Source organism: Aristolochia californica, unplaced genomic scaffold (assembly GCF_029961685.1).
Source record: "Aristolochia californica isolate CCGP_79_NKW_82.1479 unplaced genomic scaffold, dmAriCali1.0.hap1 SCAF_12, whole genome shotgun sequence".
NCBI classification, from domain to species: domain Eukaryota; kingdom Viridiplantae; phylum Streptophyta; class Magnoliopsida; order Piperales; family Aristolochiaceae; genus Aristolochia; species Aristolochia californica.
In genome coordinates, this window is record NW_027181793.1 from 27,326,775 (window position 1) to 27,344,136 (window position 17,362).

The 17,362-nt window shown below is 39.8% G+C and overlaps 1 protein-coding gene and 2 non-coding genes across 3 annotated transcripts; 2 read left to right on the forward strand and 1 right to left on the reverse strand.

Annotated features, from left to right (window-relative positions):
- Positions 1-381: 381 nt before the first annotated feature.
- TRNAG-GCC (transfer RNA glycine (anticodon GCC)) lies at positions 382-452 on the reverse strand. Its single transcript has one exon. It is a non-coding gene; the product is annotated as a tRNA-Gly (tRNA).
- Positions 453-844: 392 nt separating this feature from the next.
- Positions 845-5,093, forward strand: LOC137946071 (NADH dehydrogenase [ubiquinone] flavoprotein 2, mitochondrial-like). The gene is made up of 10 exons (XM_068792248.1): positions 845-1,017; positions 1,090-1,134; positions 1,257-1,322; positions 2,284-2,400; positions 2,867-2,944; positions 3,075-3,180; positions 3,956-4,002; positions 4,505-4,582; positions 4,690-4,755; positions 4,836-5,093. The coding sequence occupies exons 1-10, from the start codon at positions 946-948 to the stop codon at positions 4,941-4,943; spliced, it is 783 nt and encodes a 260-aa protein (XP_068648349.1). The 5' UTR covers positions 845-945; the 3' UTR covers positions 4,944-5,093.
- Positions 5,094-5,575: 482 nt separating this feature from the next.
- TRNAL-AAG (transfer RNA leucine (anticodon AAG)) lies at positions 5,576-5,656 on the forward strand. The gene has a single exon. It is a non-coding gene; the product is annotated as a tRNA-Leu (tRNA).
- Positions 5,657-17,362: the final 11,706 nt, after the last annotated feature.

Genomic DNA, 17,362 nt, shown 5'->3' on the forward strand with positions numbered 1-17,362 from the left:
CGGTTCCTCGCTTCTTCCACCTCAAACACATCATGAATTTCGATTTTTGCGATAAACTAACCAGGGAGCCAGAAGTAACAGAAGCGGGAGCAACCTCTTTCTCCTGAACGAATCCAATGCCATCAGGAACCTCAAAGCAGCCCCTGCAAAGACACTGTAACTTCAAAATCTTCTTGCTACTTTTTATTACAATAGTGGATGGACTTCCGGTGTCTATCGTGCTTTTAATAAAAAAAAAAAAAGCCATGCTAAACAAACAATTTCATGGTTAAAAGGTGAATGCAGAGACGGTAGCAATAGAAATGTATATGAAAAAAAGTGAGAATTTCAGAGATCATTTGAAGCGCTTCAAAGAAGAAATTACTTACATATACAAATCACTGCACCAGCCGGGAATCGAACCCGGGTCTGTACCGTGGCAGGGTACTATTCTACCACTAGACCACTGGTGCTTGTTGTCTTTTTTTGAGTTTAATATTTTTTTAACTTTTATTTATGTTACAAAGAAATATATTATCACCCACAATTTACAAAACTTCATAAAATCTTAAATTCTATAAATATACAGAGTACAATTTTCACCAAATTTTAGACACATCAATCAATATATTGTTTAGCCTGCAAAGTACTAATTCTCTTGTACATTTCCCCAGTACCATCTTATATGAACCATATCCAGGCCTCCAGATCAGAAATTTCACCAAAATAATCTGAAACCCATTAATTGGCTTCTCGATTCTCACTTCTTAGTCATGAGCAGTGGCTAGAGGTCCAACTAGACCCAGAACTTTTTTCTATTAGACGGTAGAGAAGGCTCACGTTGAATGGACTGGATACGGTCAAGTTTAAACTTTTAACTACGTTGCTCTCCTTTCGGTGGCCACTTCGTTCTCCCAAGCCCCTACCGCGCTCTCTACACCCCTTTTTCTCAAGGCGCTAGTGACGATGTTCTCTCCGGCCGTCGGTCGCCTCAGCAAACGCCTCATTGAGATCCGTCAATTGTTCGCCCCATCTCAGGTTCGTTAACGTTGCTTCTCCCTTCCTCTCATAGCCTCTGTTGTTGACTTATTTTTTTCTATCGTGTTGCAGGTCAAATCTTTTTCGTCTCGTTCCTTCTCCACCGCGCTAAATTATGTGAGCATTAGATTTTTTCTTACTCTTACTTCTCTTTCTTTTTATTGATTTTTTTTTTTTTTTTTGGAGTTTGTTTTGATCGTCAGCTCCTCTTCGTTTCTGAAATTGGATGAATTTCGCAGCACATTGACTCGCCCGATAACAATCCAGACATTCCATGGGATTTTACGGATGCCAATAAGGAAAGGGTGAGTCCTTTTTCACTTATTATGTATAACATTTTAGCTTTATTTTCCTTTGCAGGCGGAACTGGGATGTTGGATCTGATTCCAGTAGAGAAAATAATTTAACTGGAAGAAATATGCTTTCGAATTTGGAAATAGTGAACTTTTTAGCTGCATGGTCTTATTTTGTTTGAGGTGATTTAGCATCTTATACAGTGACTTACTATCTTAATGATCTGAATAAGATGCGGTATCCTGAACACGACTCATTTGAATTTGATCTTAATGCTGAAACTAGCCGCAGTTGAGTTGCATTGAAGAATTTTGCATGGATGAAACTAATGGCATTTGATGAACAGTTAGCTAACATTCAAATTTGATGGTATTGCGGAACAATGAAATATCATAAGTATCTTGAAACTTTTGGTGCTATTGAGGGCAAGTAAATTGATAAAAACTAAGAAATGGCCATAGTTATTTGGAGGTAATGCAGGTGTGGTGGGACCACAGGTTTATTTCTATGGTGAGAATCTAATTTGGATGATAATACTTCTCACTTGTAATGGAACCTTGTCTTCCTTTTTCTTTGTGACTATTGATTATGCACACTATGCACCAAATCCTATTATGACTGAACCCAAGACCTCAAATTAGAAGCCAGCCAAAGGCCCAATCATATTTGTATTGAAACTTTTTGGCCCAGAATCAAGTAAGAGATTGGAAAAAACATAATATCGAACTAGTCTGGAAAAGATATCTGTCTTATACTTTTTTGTATCAATCATATACTGAAACTGTAATAATTTAGATATTAACAGGTAAACGAGAGTCAAATAAGATTTTTTTGTATTTTTTATTCAGCCAGTTGTTTTAAGCTTTCTATTCTGCTGGCATTAGTTTCATACAGACCACTTTTTATTTCCTATTTTTTCAGTAAAAGTTGCAAAGGTAATAGTGCTAAACTGTCTTAAGTATCTGTTTTTAGGCTAAGGAGATATTATCTCACTATCCATCCAACTACAAGCAATCTGCTGTCATCCCTCTACTGGATCTTGCACAGCAACAGCAGGGAGGATGGCTAACTGTTTCTTCAATGAATGCTGTAAGTTTATTACATGATCAACTATCTAGACTTTGGTATCTTTTACTTCTATTTTTAGCATTACTCTCCTGGAATTATCTTCATCAAGATTTATGTGAGTTGCTTGCATAAATTGATGCATGCTAGTATGCTGTACACTCTTTGATGAAGTTCTAGGTGCATGTGAGTCTCCAGATACACAGGTCTTTTGAGTAGTCAGAAACACTATAGTAGACACCTCAATAATATGAACTTAATGCAGTACTTAATCTATTAGTCTAATTTGGGTTTTAAGGGCTTTAGTCGAAGACCAATTGCAGACACCAAATAAAATGAAAGACATGCAATTTTATAGAGCTTCAGACCTTGCACAAAGTAGTGTTAAACCTTCTCTAGGAGCTAGCCTGAGTCTAGTCTAGCTAAAGATTCTTTTTGAGACATAAAAGTAAAGCACACTGCATGCTTATGTTCTGCCATGGGTTTCCAGGTGGCTAAAGTCATAGAAGTTGCTCCAATTCGTGTATATGAAGTTGCCACATTTTATTCAATGTTCAACCGAACAAAGGTGATTCTCATTGCTTTAAAGTTGCTTTCCTATTTCTGTTTGAAACCTTTTGTGCATTCCAAAAAGAAATAAAACTGTGTTGTTGCTAAATGTGCTATTAGTTACTCTTAAGTCTTCTATGGCCTTGCAGGTTGGTAATTACCACCTTTTGGTTTGTGGGACAACACCATGTATGATACGGGGTTCACGTGAAATTGAAGAAGCCTTACTAAAACACCTGGGAGTGAAGCGGAATGGTGAGTTCTGCAATCACTTTTTTTTTTCAACATCAGTGAATACCTACAGATATTGTGTACTAACTTAAACTCAGTCGAGTGCATGCTCCCTGCTAGTTAAAACCAGTTATCGTGCAAAATGGAATTATAGTTTGCGTGTATAATCAACAACCCTAAAAAGAATGTGTTGCTGTTTCTTCGTTATTGCCGCTGCCCCCTAATAACAGACTCACTTGGAGGAATATTAACGGTTATTGGTCCTGTCTTTTGATATTTGTGATTCTGGTTTTGCTTTTTGTCCTTTGCTCGTGTAATCCATGCTTGCAGTTCAAGGAGTTAAGCATGGGTGTTACTGTTGATGCCTTTCTTGAACATCATTGGTGAGGATAGTAGGAGAATCTGGTTTCCAGAAAGGTTCTGATGGAAATGACTGCCACCAGTTGCAGTAATGACCACCTTCCTGCTTGCAGAGAGTTTATACTAGATTTTACATTTGTAGACAAGGAGTGATTACATTCATATGTTTAGGGTGGAAATGTTCACAGAAGATAAGATTCCTGGTTTGAGCTGGTCATGCGCTTGTGGAAATGAACCTTGTGTAGGCTTATTGATCGAAGTAGCTTGCAATTCATAACAACGTAAATTATCTTATTTGAGCTACTCTTGTATCTCCTTCCTCCTCCCCTTTATGTTTCCTTGATACCATGCTTGAGAAATGTCTATATTAATAAAAGAAAAAGAGAAGAGTTACTGTTTAAACTTCAAACATCTCTGATCTCTTGTCATCTTCTTGCAGAAGTAACAAAAGATGGGATGTTTTCTGTTGGGGAAATGGAATGCATGGTAAGAATTTTTTTTTTTCCAAATTCTTCATGTTGTGTTTGAGTTTCTTTAAAAAAAATTACAAGAGCTGTGACTTGTTCCATATAAAACCCCTGGATCTTTTACAAATCTCCCAGTGCTTTGAAGCGTGTGAAGTTGAGCTGGGGAGGGAAAATACCAAGGGTGTTGTATGGATTGTCATAGGGTGCTTGAAGAGGCACTTTTAAGGACGTATTGCTAGGCTGACAAAGTGAGCACTTCGTGTCCTTGGATACACTTTTCGTTACATGTATGAATGAAATGATACCTGATAATGATAAAGAAAGCAGCAAAACCAGATGGTGTTGTTCATTTTATTCAAATACATGACACTTTTTTGTTAAATATCTTTTGTCCATCTTTCATAATAAATGACTGAAAAGCATTATGAACATAATCCAAAATGGATCCATAGATCGTCTGAAGAAATTGGACATCATCTTTGCACTTTATTTTTGGTCTTTTCTGACATGAATGGACGTAGGGATGCTGTGTGAACGCCCCAATGATAACAGTTGCTGACTATTCCAAAGGTTCTGAAGGATATACATACAATTACTATGTGGGTTCTCGATGATCCTTGCCTCAACTGGACTATTCTGCTGCTCTTTTACCTCCCATCTTGCAACTAATCACAGAGACTGATCTGTTTTCTTGGTTAAAATTCAGGAAGATGTGACACCCAAGCGGGTCATTGAAATTGTTGAGATGCTGAAAGCGGGAGAGGCTCCTCCTGTGAGTATGCTGTCTGGTGGTGTGGTTATTTAGCTTAATTAGTTAACATACGGAATGATTTACTTGCATACATGTTGCAGATTGGCACTCAGAATCCACAGCGCATAAAGTGTGGACCTGAGGGAGGGAACACTACCCTGCTTGGAGAGCCAAAACCTCCCCCGTGCCGAGATCTAGATGCTTGCTAAACTCTACTGCCCAGAAGAAAATTGTATTTCCCAATAATGCAGAAGTTCAAGTATCCGACTTTTTGGCTGCATCGCATTTGTTGTTTTGGCATTGTATCAAGACGCTCTTGGGTAGCTATTAAATTTAACTGTAGCCATCGTTCTTTTCCAGTTGTACGAAAATGGCTTTCTCTGCAGCAAGGGATGATATTCATTTGGCTTAGCAAAAGTTTAAAATGACAGGAAGCGGATTATCTGATGAGATTTCTAATTTACACCATGGTTCGTCAGGCTTTTTCAATCTATAACACTTCATCAAACAAGATTAGATATATAAACCATTCAAGTGCCATGTAATTTTGAGGGTGGAATTCTGATTTCCTTAACAACCTTAAACAAAGTTCTAGATTAGATACTTCAAATTTTTTATAAAGCAAAATCGACCTCTGAAAGCGTTTTGAGTTCCTATGCTTTGTCCATTCATGGAAACACGCCTACACTCTATACTAATTAATACATACTCCTTTGTGAAATTTAACAGAAATAACTATGTTGCCCTAATTTTAAATTTAATAATAAAATTAAGAAGAATTAAGTTACCCTTATAAAGTATTAAGTATTTATTATTTTTTTAATGATCAATCTGCATAACCGTTGAGATGGCCGAGTTGGTCTAAGGCGCCAGATTAAGGTTCTGGTCCGAAAGGGCGTGGGTTCAAATCCCACTCTCAACAGTAAATTTTTTATTTTTTTCTTTTTAGTAGTATTTTTAAGAAAACTTTTCTTCTCTTGATCGAACTGAATGGATGATGGATCTCCCCATACAAATGGAAACTAAAATTTAACAGCAGATGCATCTTAATCTCTTCTGAAATCAAATTCTTGTTCTTCAGCAATATCATTATTTTCTCTGGTATTTCTTATATTCTGGTAGGAATTCGACAATATTTCTCTTCCAAGTTCGAGTCTCCTTTTCCGGAATTCCTGGAGATGAGTTTCCTACTAAGAAAAAGAGTTTCTCAGCTGTTTAAAAGTCACTTTCGCCACCCCTAAAAACTACTTCTTTGGCCTAAAAAGTCAGTTCTGAAAAATTTCATGATCCGAGTAATTCTTTCTCTTTCTTCACCAGATTCTGCATTACGGTGTATAAATAACACCATTTTAACCCCAGAGAGTTACTGTTTTGAATTTTGTCCAAAACACTCACCAACTCCATGGTTTTCACAAATCTTTGGCCTCTTTCACATTGTCGTCTACTTCCAAGCAGTTTCAGCTCTGCCTCAAAGCCTCAACCTCCCTTCTCTTTTTCAGTTTCCTCCCCCTTCGTCTGCTTTGCGTTTCTTCTTCTCCTCCACCTAAGAGCTTCGGGAATAAAGCTAGTCCAAAATCCAGAAAGAATCACAAGTCAGAGACATCTTCTTTCTTTAGTTTTTTTTTTTTTTTTTTTTTTTTGTACTCCAAATAGCTCATCGACCCATATCATTTGTCCTGAAGAATCAGCAGTCTAGATCACACAATTCTTTATCCTGGTTTCAAATACTAAATTCAGAAGCCGCGTACAGAAAAAGGGTGAGCACTTTCATTTTTTTTTATACATTTATAACTAAAGCAAGAGGTCCTGTTTGTTACTTTCATGTGATGAGTTATCCCACATTCAACAAAGCAAAGCTGTGCAAAAACTCTCTTGCAAATTGCAGCATCTGTTTCTCTGCATGCATAAACATATGAATACATTGTGTAGTCAAAAGCAGCTGCTTTGCTTAAAAAAAAAAACATTTTAGAACAGAGAATACATTCCCTGGAGCTTCTTTACATGACACCCTTCCAAACCCTCTGATTTGTTTACCAAAAAGCTGCTGAAAAAAGGAAAAATTGTTTAGCCTCAGTCTATTCATAGCAGCGGAATAATTGTTTGAAGTAGTGTTCTGACCTTGTCTGAGGACGAATTTATTGCTATTATTGTGCAATGACGTTATTATTTCAGGTGACAAGATTTGGTTGTGGAGGATATTCGCTGGGTCTGGGCATAAGCCACTCTCTATTGGATGGACTTGCAACCCTTGAATTTCTGACTGCATGGGCTTCTTCAACAGCTCAAAGGGCGTCTGCGGGATCAGGGTCATTCCAGCCGGTTCATGACAGAAGCAGATTGTTGGTAGAACCAACCCAAAACCAGTACTCAGCGGATAAATCTGGTGAAGGAGGTGAAGGGACCACGGTGGTTGCATTTGATCATCTTCACCTCCACGATATCTGAACGTACTGGTCAAGATCTTGGAAGTTGTAACTTCTCTGAGATAGGATGTGCAAACCAGGAGGATAATGTTCTAAATGTTATTTTTAGTAGGTGGGGTCCAGCCCATGAGTGGCCCCCCACCACTAATCTCTTTCGTGTGAAAGAGATAAAGAAAAAGAAACGGAAGGGGTTTTTCTGCATAGCGATAGAAACAGAGAGTGGGAAAACAAAAAGAGGAACCAGCGCGCGAGAGAAACAGAAAGGGTTTTTCGCCGTGAGCGAAAAACAGTGCCGTCAGCGAGAAGAAAAAGGGGTTCGACCGAGAGGAGAAAGAGAAGAGAAAGAAGAAGAGAGGAGAAAAGATAGGAAGAAAAGAAAGAAGGTTTTTGAAGCTTCTCCAAAGTCGTTTTTCTTTCATCCTTATTTTGGTGAAATCTCCATATCCGGTGATCTCTAACCTCTATTTATTTGGTTATCTCTCAATTAGTGTGAATGAGTTTGAATTAGAAACTTGTTTTCTCTCATGATATTTGTAAACCTCAAGTTTGGGCAAACTTGAGAGAAATTGATATTGTAAGCCCATATTTAATAGTGGTATTCGAATTTGCCCTGTGCTTTTTTCCCTTCACACTGAAGGGTTTTTCCACGTAAATCTCGTGTTGTGGTTGTATGATTGAGCTTGGTTGTTAGAGCTTCCATTAAGAGCATTTGGTAGTTGGTGAATTTGCTTAGTGGTGCTTCCCATAACAAGTGGTATCAGAGCTTTTGGTTATTTGGGGTTTTTTTTTATCCAATGGAGAGTTCAAATACAGCTAATAGAATGGTTGGTTTGAATGGAGAAAATTAGATAATATGGAAAGTAAAAATGGAAGACTATTTGTATTGCAAAGACTTGTATGCACCCATTGAAGGGGAAAAACCTGAAAATATTTCAGATGAAGAATGGAAAAAACTTGATAGAAAAGCAGTTGGATATATCCGACAGTGGGTGGATGATAGTATTTTTCACCATGTCTCAAGTGAAACTTTATCCAAATCATTATGGAAAAAATTAGAGGATTTATATGAGAGAAAGATAGCTAGAAATAAAGCTTTCCTCATAAGGAAGCTTGTGAATTTGAAGTACAATGACAATAGTTCTATTGCACAACATCTTAATGAGATAAAGAGCATTGTAAATCAATTGACAACCATGAAGATGGTTCTTGATGATGAGCTCCAAGCCCTTCTATTATTGAGTTCTCTACCAGATAGTTGGGAAACCTTAGTGGTGTATTTGAGCAACTCCACTTCGGATGGAATTGTGAGTATGAGTCTTGTCACTAGCAGCTTGTTGAATGAAGAGACAAGAAGAAAATCACTAGGTTATTCCCACTCTCAAGCATTGGTGTTTGAAAAGAGAGGTAGAAGCAAAAGTAGAAAACCTCAAGAGAGAGGAAAATCTAGAGGAAAGTCAAAGTCAAGAAGGGATCTTGAGTGCTACTATTGCCATAAGAAGGGACATATCAAGAGTGAGTGTCGGTTTCTCAAGAAAGCACAAAAGGAAGGAAAATATAGTGCCAAAGAAAAAGAGAATGAAAAAGATGAAAACACAATAGTGTTGGATAATGAAGTTGCCATTATGACTTATGATGTAGATTCTCTTTTAGCAAGTGATTTTGAAACAAGTTGGACTGTTGATAGTAGTGCTTCCTTCCATGCTACTCCTCATGCAGAGTATTTTTTTATGTTTCAGTCAGGTGATTATGGAACAGTGAAAATCGGAAACACAGGTTTTTCGAAAGTTAAAGGAAAGGGGGACATAGTCGTCAAAACTAACCTCGGGTGCAAGATGATTCTTCGAGATGTAAGGTATGTCCCAGATCTTCGCTTTAACATAATCTCTGCAGGCATATTAGATGAAGAGGGATTTGAGAGTCGTTTTGTTAATGACAAGTGGAAGCTTTGCAAGGGATCACTTATACTAGCAAAAGGAATCAAGTCATGTACTCTTTACAAAACTGAAGTAGAAGTCATTAATGAAGGTTTGACTGCAACCCTAGAAGCAAACTCATCAAATTTATGGCATAAGAGACTTGGACATATGAGTGAGAAAGGGTTAGAGATTCTAGCAAAGAAGGACCTTTTACCTAAAGGTATGAAAATTTCTCCTTGTGATGATTGTTTATTTGGTAAACAACATAGACTTACCTTTGCTAGAAATGCTCACAAGAAAGATACAAAGATTCTTGATCTTGTCTATTCTGATTTATGCTCCATGGATGTTAAGTCTCTTGGTGGTGCAAAATATTTTGTTACTTTTATAGATGATGCTTCCAGGAAGGTTTGGGTCAACACTATGAAATTCAAATGGGAAGTTTTTGATATATTTCAAAGGTTTCATGCCATGGTTGAAAGGGAGACAAGTAAACAACTTAAATACTTACGTAGTGATAATGGAGGTGAATATACTTCTAGAGCATTTAAAGATTATTGTTCAAAACATGGGATTAGGCATGAGTTGACAGTTCCAATGACCCCTCAACATAATGGTGTAGCTGAAAGGATGAATCGCACCATTGTGGAAAGAATAAGGTGTATGCTTTCTACAGCTAAATTACCTAAATCCTATTGGGGGGTGTTGAAGATACTGCCTTAAGAGATTGATCCTCAATCAATTAAGGATTATAAAAACTGATTCTCAATCAATTAAGGATCATTGCCCTGTTTAGGGTCTTCCATCACAGGAGCTAATTAAGCTCAATCACAGGAGCTAATTAGGCTCAATCATTCCTTGTATGTAGATTTACAATATCTTGTAATCAATTGTAAATCCCTGTAATTAGGGATATCACTCCTATAAATTAATGAAAGCATGGCACCCCAAAGTGTGGTGAATTTTTTAATCATTATTCTCATGGTATCAGAGCTGTTCTGGATTAAAATTCCGTGATCCACTATGGCCTCTGAATTTTCTTCTGATCTTCTCTCATTCAATACCATGCTTCACATGGTCACCATCAAACTTTCATCTTCCAATTATCTTCTATGGAAGAGTCAGTTCCTTCCTCTCCTTGACAGTCAAGGTCTGCTGGGTCATGTGGATGGTACTCTTGTGCCACCACCTCTTTTTGACCCTCCTACGTCTCAGACACCAAACCTCAAGCACTCATCATGGAAAGCAATTGACCAGCGTCTTCTCAGTCTTCTTCTTTCTTCTCTGTCCGAAGAAGCTATGGCTGAAGCCGTCGGTCTCTCCACCTCTCGTGAGGTATGGCTTGCTCTAGAGAATTCCTTCAGTCACAAGACAAAAGCCCGTGAAATTCGTCTCAAATACGACCTTCAATTGATGAAAAGAGGAGCTCGCCCGGTGACGGTCTACGCCCGCGCGTTCAAGGTCTTGTGCGACCAACTTCACGCCATCGGTCGTCCCATTGATGACACCGACAAGGCGCACTGGTTCCTCCGGGGTCTTGGTCCGGAATTCTCTGGTTTTTCCTCTGCCCAAATGGCCCAAACCCCCTTACCCTGTTTTTCCGACATCGCCTCACGCGCGGAAAGCTTCGAGATTTTTCAAAAATCTCTCGAGCCCACGGCTCCCTCTCCTGCGGCTTTCACTGCAAACCGAGTCTCCCATCAACGCTCCGGTGGCTCTTCTCGCCATCGCCGGGGTCGCGGAAACGGTCACGGCAGCCACGGCAGCTCTGGAAACAGAGGCACCTTCGTCTCCGGCCACGGCCACAGCCAACACGGTGATTCCGGTCACGGCTCAGGTCGTCCCACCACCAGCAATGGTCGCCGCCCCCCCCGGTGCCAAATCTGCCGTCAGGACGGCCACTATGCCGATCGCTGTCGGCAACGGTATTCACGGGAGGAATACCCTTCGGCGCATCTCGCTGATTCATTTAATCAGCAGTGCTCCGTGTCCGAAACCCAAAATTCGGACTGGTTCGTGGATACGGGGGCCACGGCCCACATGACCCCGGTTCACTCTTCATTAGATCAAACGGTAATCTACACGGGTAAGGATCGTGTAATTGTGGGGAATGGCGCGTCTCTACCTATTACTCATACTGGTTCCCTTTCTCCTTCCCCAGATCTTCACTTATTAGATATTTTGGTTGTTCCTCATCTTACTAAAAATCTTTTGTCTATTAGTAAATTAACGAATGATTTTCCCTTCTCCGTTACGTTTACTAATAATTCTTTCACTGTTCAGAATCGCCAAACGGGAAAGGTGGTGGCAACCGGTCGGCGTGATGGAGGTCTATATGTGCTAGAGCGTGGAAATTCAGCACTTATTTCTGTTTTGAAAAATAAATCTCTTCATGCCTCCTATGATTTATGGCATGCTCGATTAGGCCATGTGCATCATTCTGTTATCTCCTTATTAAATAAAGATGGCCATCTTCATCTTACTTCAGTATTGCCCTCTCCGCATTTATGTGCTACATGTCAACTTTCCAAAAGTCACCGTTTGCCTTATCTTCGCAATGCCAAAAAGTCATCTAAATTGTTAGAATTAATTCATTGCGATATATGGGGTCCTTCACCAGTACCATCGCATTTGGGTTTTCTTTACTATGTTTTATTTATTGATGATTATTCTCGTTTCACTTGGCTTTACCCATTGAAATTGAAGTCTGATTTCTATGATATTTTTCTTCAATTTCATAAATTTGTTGAAAATCAACATTCTGCTCGTATCAAAATTTTTCAAAGCGATGGTGGTGCAGAATTTACTAGCACTCGTTTTAAACACCATCTCAGCTCTTCGGGAATTCATCATCAATTATCTTGTCCCTACACTCCTGCCCAAAATGGCCGCGCAGAACGAAAACACCGTCATTTGACTGAAACTGGTCTGGCCTTACTCTTCCATTCCCACATTTCTCCTCGTTACTGGGTTGACGCCTTTAGCACTGCTGCCTACATCATCAATCGATTGCCCACACCGCTTCTCGGAGGTAAGTCCCCCTTTGAACTTATCTATGGTATTTCTCCAAATTATGACAATTTCCATCCTTTTGGTTGTCGTGTCTACCCATGTTTACGTGATTATATGCCAAATAAATTCTCGGCTCGTAGTATTCCTTGCATTTTTATGGGCTATAGTTCATCGTACAAAGGTTTTCGTTGTCTTAATCCTGTCACATCTAGACTTTATATTACTCGTCATGCTCAATTTGATGAGACTCATTTCCCATCCCATGCCTCTTCCCAGGCTCAACCTTTATCCTCTCTCAATTTCTCCAATTTTCTGGAACCCAGTCTCTCTTCTCCTGTCATGCCCCCATCTCTTTTGGCGCCCCCTTCTCGGCATATTACTCAATCCGACTCCCTTCCTTGTGTTATTTGCACTAATCCCGTGGATGAGTCTTTGCAGGCCCCTTCTACTGTTACAGGACCTACTCTGCCACATGCTGATTCCACTGCTCCTGTTGCTACTATTCCGGTGGGTTCTCATCCTATGGTCACACGCGCCAAAGCTGGTATTTTCAAACCTCGTCACTCGGCTGATCTGGCGTATTCTGGCTCATCTGGGCTGCTTTCTGCTCTCCTCGCATCTACTGAGCCTAAAGGGTTCAAATCTGCTGCCAAGAATCCAGCCTGGCTTGCCGCTATGGATGAAGAAATTCAGGCTCTTCAAAATAATCGTACTTGGATTTTGGTACCTCGACCGGCTCATACCAATATTGTGGGTTCTAAATGGGTCTTTAGGACCAAATATTTGCCTGATGGTTCTATTGAACGGTTCAAAGCTCGTCTTGTCGCGAAGGGGTTTACACAAGTCCCAGGTCTTGACTACACTGACACCTTCAGTCCTGTCATCAAAGCTACCACTATTCGGGTTGTACTCTCTCTTGCTATTACTCATCGCTGGTCTCTCCGTCAATTGGACGTCAAAAATGCATTCCTCAACGGTCATCTCAATGAGCGTGTCTATATGGACCGGCCGCCTGGGTATATTGATCCTCGCTTCCCTGATCATGTTTGCCAGCTTCAGAAGGCTCTCTATGGTCTCAAACAAGCCCCTCGAGCTTGGTTCCAACGGTTCAGCTCTTTCCTTACACATCTTGGCTTCCACTGCAGTCGGGCTGATCCTTCGCTCTTCGTCTTTCATCGGCAATCTGACATCCTTTATCTGCTCCTATATGTCGATGATATTATTCTTACGGGCAACAACCCTTCTGTGCTTGATAATTTTGCCAGCAAGCTTCATTCTGAGTTCGCTACAAAGGACTTGGGTTCTCTCAGCTACTTCCTTGGTCTTGAAGCCACACCCACCTCTGATGGGCTCTTTCTTAGTCAACTGAAATATGCGCGCGACATTCTTGCTCGCGCTCACTTACTTGACAGCAAACCTGTACATACTCCTATGGTGGTTTCTCAGCATCTATCCTCTGTTGGTCAGTCTTTTTCGGATCCCACTCTTTATCGATCTCTTGTTGGTGCTCTTCAATATTTGACCATCACGCGACCCGACATTGCTCATGCTGTCAACTCGGTTAGTCAATTTCTACACTCTCCCACTGATAACCACTTTCTTGCTGTTAAGCGTATTCTTCGGTATGTCAAAGGCACTCTTCATTATGGTCTATCCTTTCGCCCGTCTGCTTCTCCTGGCTCCTTAATTGCTTATTCTGATGCTGACTGGGCCGGCTGTCCTGACACTCGCCGCTCCACCTCGGGTTACTCCATCTACCTTGGGGACAACTTAGTTTCTTGGAGTGCCAAGAAGCAACCTACAGTTTCTCGTTCCAGCTGTGAATCGGAATATCGTGCCCTTGCTCTCACGGCCACCGAACTTATCTGGCTCACTCATCTTCTTCGTGATCTCAAAGTATCCATTGCCAAGCAGCCTCTTCTCTTATGCGATAACAAAAGCGCTCTTTTCTTGAGCTCCAACCCTGTTGTTCACAAACGGGTCAAACATGTTGAGCTAGACATTCACTTTCTGCGAGAACTTGTTGTTGCTGGAAAGATTCGCACTCAATATGTGCCATCTCACTTACAGATTGCGGATATCTTCACCAAGAGCGTCTCTCGCCCTCTCTTTCAGTTTTTTCGATTCAAGCTTCACGTCTGTCCTAATCCGACGCTTAGCTTGCGGGGGGCTGTTGAAGATACTGCCTTAAGAGATTGATCCTCAATCAATTAAGGATTATAAAAACTGATTCTCAATCAATTAAGGATCATTGCCCTGTTTAGGGTCTTCCATCACAGGAGCTAATTAAGCTCAATCACAGGAGCTAATTAGGCTCAATCATTCCTTGTATGTAGATTTACAATATCTTGTAATCAATTGTAAATCCCTGTAATTAGGGATATCACTCCTATAAATTAATGAAAGCATGGCACCCCAAAGTGTGGTGAATTTTTTAATCATTATTCTCAGGGGGAAGCTGTGAGGACTGCAGTTTATTTAATAAATTTGTCACCCTCTTACCCTTTGGGAGAGGATATTCCTCAAAGAGTATGGAAAGGAAAAGACATCTCTTATTCCCATTTGCATGTATTTGGTTGTAAAGCTTTTATGCATGTACCCAAAGAAAACAGGTCAAAGCTTGATGTGAAATCTATTCCACGTGTATTTGTTGGATATGGAGATGATGAATTTGGATACCGATTATGGGATCCTAAGAATAGGAAGTTGCATAGAAGTAGAGATGTGGTCTTTCATGAAGACAAAACCATTGAAGACCTTGAAAAAGTTGAGAAAAGTCAAAGTACTCCAGATATTACCTCATTTTTGCCTCCTATGTCCCTTCCTACACCAGTTATTGAAGAAAGTGTAGAATCTCATGAAGAGGATGATGTTATCCATGAAGATGTGACTCTTAATGATACTGAATTGGGGGAGCAACTAAATGAACCCTCTCAAGAAGTTGAAGAAGAAGAAACTCCTATTGAACAACCGGTGACTGAACTTGAATTACGAAGATCTCAAAGAGGTAGACTTCCTTCTCAGAAATATCCTTCTAATGAGTTTATTACTCTTACTGATGCAGGTGAACATGAAAATTTTCAAGAAGCTCTGAAAGATAAGAACAAGAATATGTGGTTGAAAGCTATGAAAGAGGAGATAAACTCTTTGCATAAGAACCACACCTTGAGTTGGTGGCACTGTCGAAGGGTAAGAAGACCTTGAAAAACAAATGGGTTTACAAACTGAAACAAGAAGGGAATAATAATGTCAAGTACAAAGCAAGATTGGTTGTAAAAGGTTTTAGCCAAAAGAAAGGATTTGATTTTGAAGAAATTTTTTCACCTGTAGTGAAGATGCCATCAATTAGACTGATTCTTAGTCTAGCTGCTAGCCTAGACTTAGAGATTCAACAAATGGATGTCAAAACAACATTTCTCCATGGTGACTTAGAAGAGGAGATATATATGGAACAACCAGAAGGGTTCAAAGAAAAAGGGAAAGAACATATGGTTTGTAAGTTGAAAAAGAGTCTCTATGGGTTGAAACAAGCCCCAAGACAGTAGTATAAAAAGTTTGACTCCTTTATGATGGGTCAAAGCTACAAGAGGACATCTACAGATCATTGTGTTTACTGTAAAAGGTTCCCAAATGGTTGTTTTATAATTTTTTTGTTGTATGTTGATGATATGCTAATTGTTGGGCAAGATATGAATTCGATTGACAGGTTGAAAAAGGATCTCAGCAAGTCCTTTGATATGAAGGACTTAGGTGCAGCCAAACAAATTTTGGGCATGAGGATTTCTCGTGATAGAAAGAAGAAGAAAATTTGATTGTCACAACATAAGTACATTGAGAAGATTCTTGAGAGGTTCAACATGAAAGATGCAAAACCGGTAAGTACACCACTTGCAAATCATTTCAAATTAAACTCCCAACAGTGTACTTCAATTGAGAAGGAAAAGGAAGTCATGGAGAAGATTCCCTACTCCTCAGCAGTAGGAAGTTTAATGTATGTTATGGTATGTACTAGACCAGACATTGCTTTTGCAGTTGGTGTTGTGAGTAGATTTCTTGCAAATCCAGGGAAAGAACATTGGGCTGTTGTTAAGTGGATTCTCAGGTACCTCAAAGGGTCTAGCAAATTGTGTTTGTGTTTTGGTGGTTCAAAACCTATATTAGAAGGTTTTACAGATGCAGATTGGGCAGGTGACATAGATGGGAGAAAGTCTACGTCAGGTTACTTGTTTACTTTTGCAGGGGGAGCCATCTCTTGGCAATCTAAACTTCAAAAATGCTTTGCTCTCTCTACAACAGAGGCTGAATACATTGCAGCAACTGAAGCTAGTAAAGAAATGTTGTGGTTGAAGAGGTTGATGGGTGAGATAGGCTTCAAACAAAAGAGGTATGCAATTCATTGTGATAGTCAAAGTGCTTTGGACTTGAGTAAGAATGCTACTTTTCATAGTAGGATAAAACACATTGATTTGAGGTATCACTGGATTAGAGATGTGTTGGAAAATGATATATTATCACTTGTGAAGATCCATACTGATAAAAACCCATCAGATATGATGACAAAAGTGGTGACCAAGGAAAAACATGAGTTGTGCACTAGTCTAGCCGGTATGGAAGATTGTGGTGAGCCCTCCTCATGGTCTGGAGGGGGGAGATTGTTATTTTTAGTAGGTGGGGTCTAGCCCATGTGTGGGCCCCACCACTAATCTCTTTCGTGTGAAAGAGATAAAGAAAAAGAAACGAAAGGGGTTTTTCTGCATAGCGATAGAAACAAAGAGCGGGAAAACAAAAAGAGGAACCAGCACGAGAGAGAAACCGTGCGCGAGAGAAACAGAAAGGGTTTTTCGCCGTGAGCGAAAAACAGTGCCGTGAGCGAGAAACAGTGCCGTCAGCGAGAAGAAAAAGGGGTTCGACCGAGAGGAGAAAGAGAAGAGAAAGAAGAAGAGAGGAGAAAAGAGAGGAAGAAAAGAAAGAAGGTTTTTGAAGCTTCTCCAAAGTCGTTTTTCTTTCATCCTTATTTTGGTGAAATCTCCATATCCGGTGATCTCTAACCTCTATTTATTTGGTTATCTCTCAATTAGTGTGAATGAGTTTGAATTAGAAACTTGTTTTCTCTCATGATATTTGTAAACCTCAAGTTTGGGCAAACTTGAGAGAAATTGATATTGTAAGCCCATATTTAATAGTGGAAGATTATTCGGATTTGCCCCGTGGTTTTTTCCCTTCACATTGAAGGGTTTTTCCACGTAAATCTCGTATTGTGGTTGTATGATTGAGCTT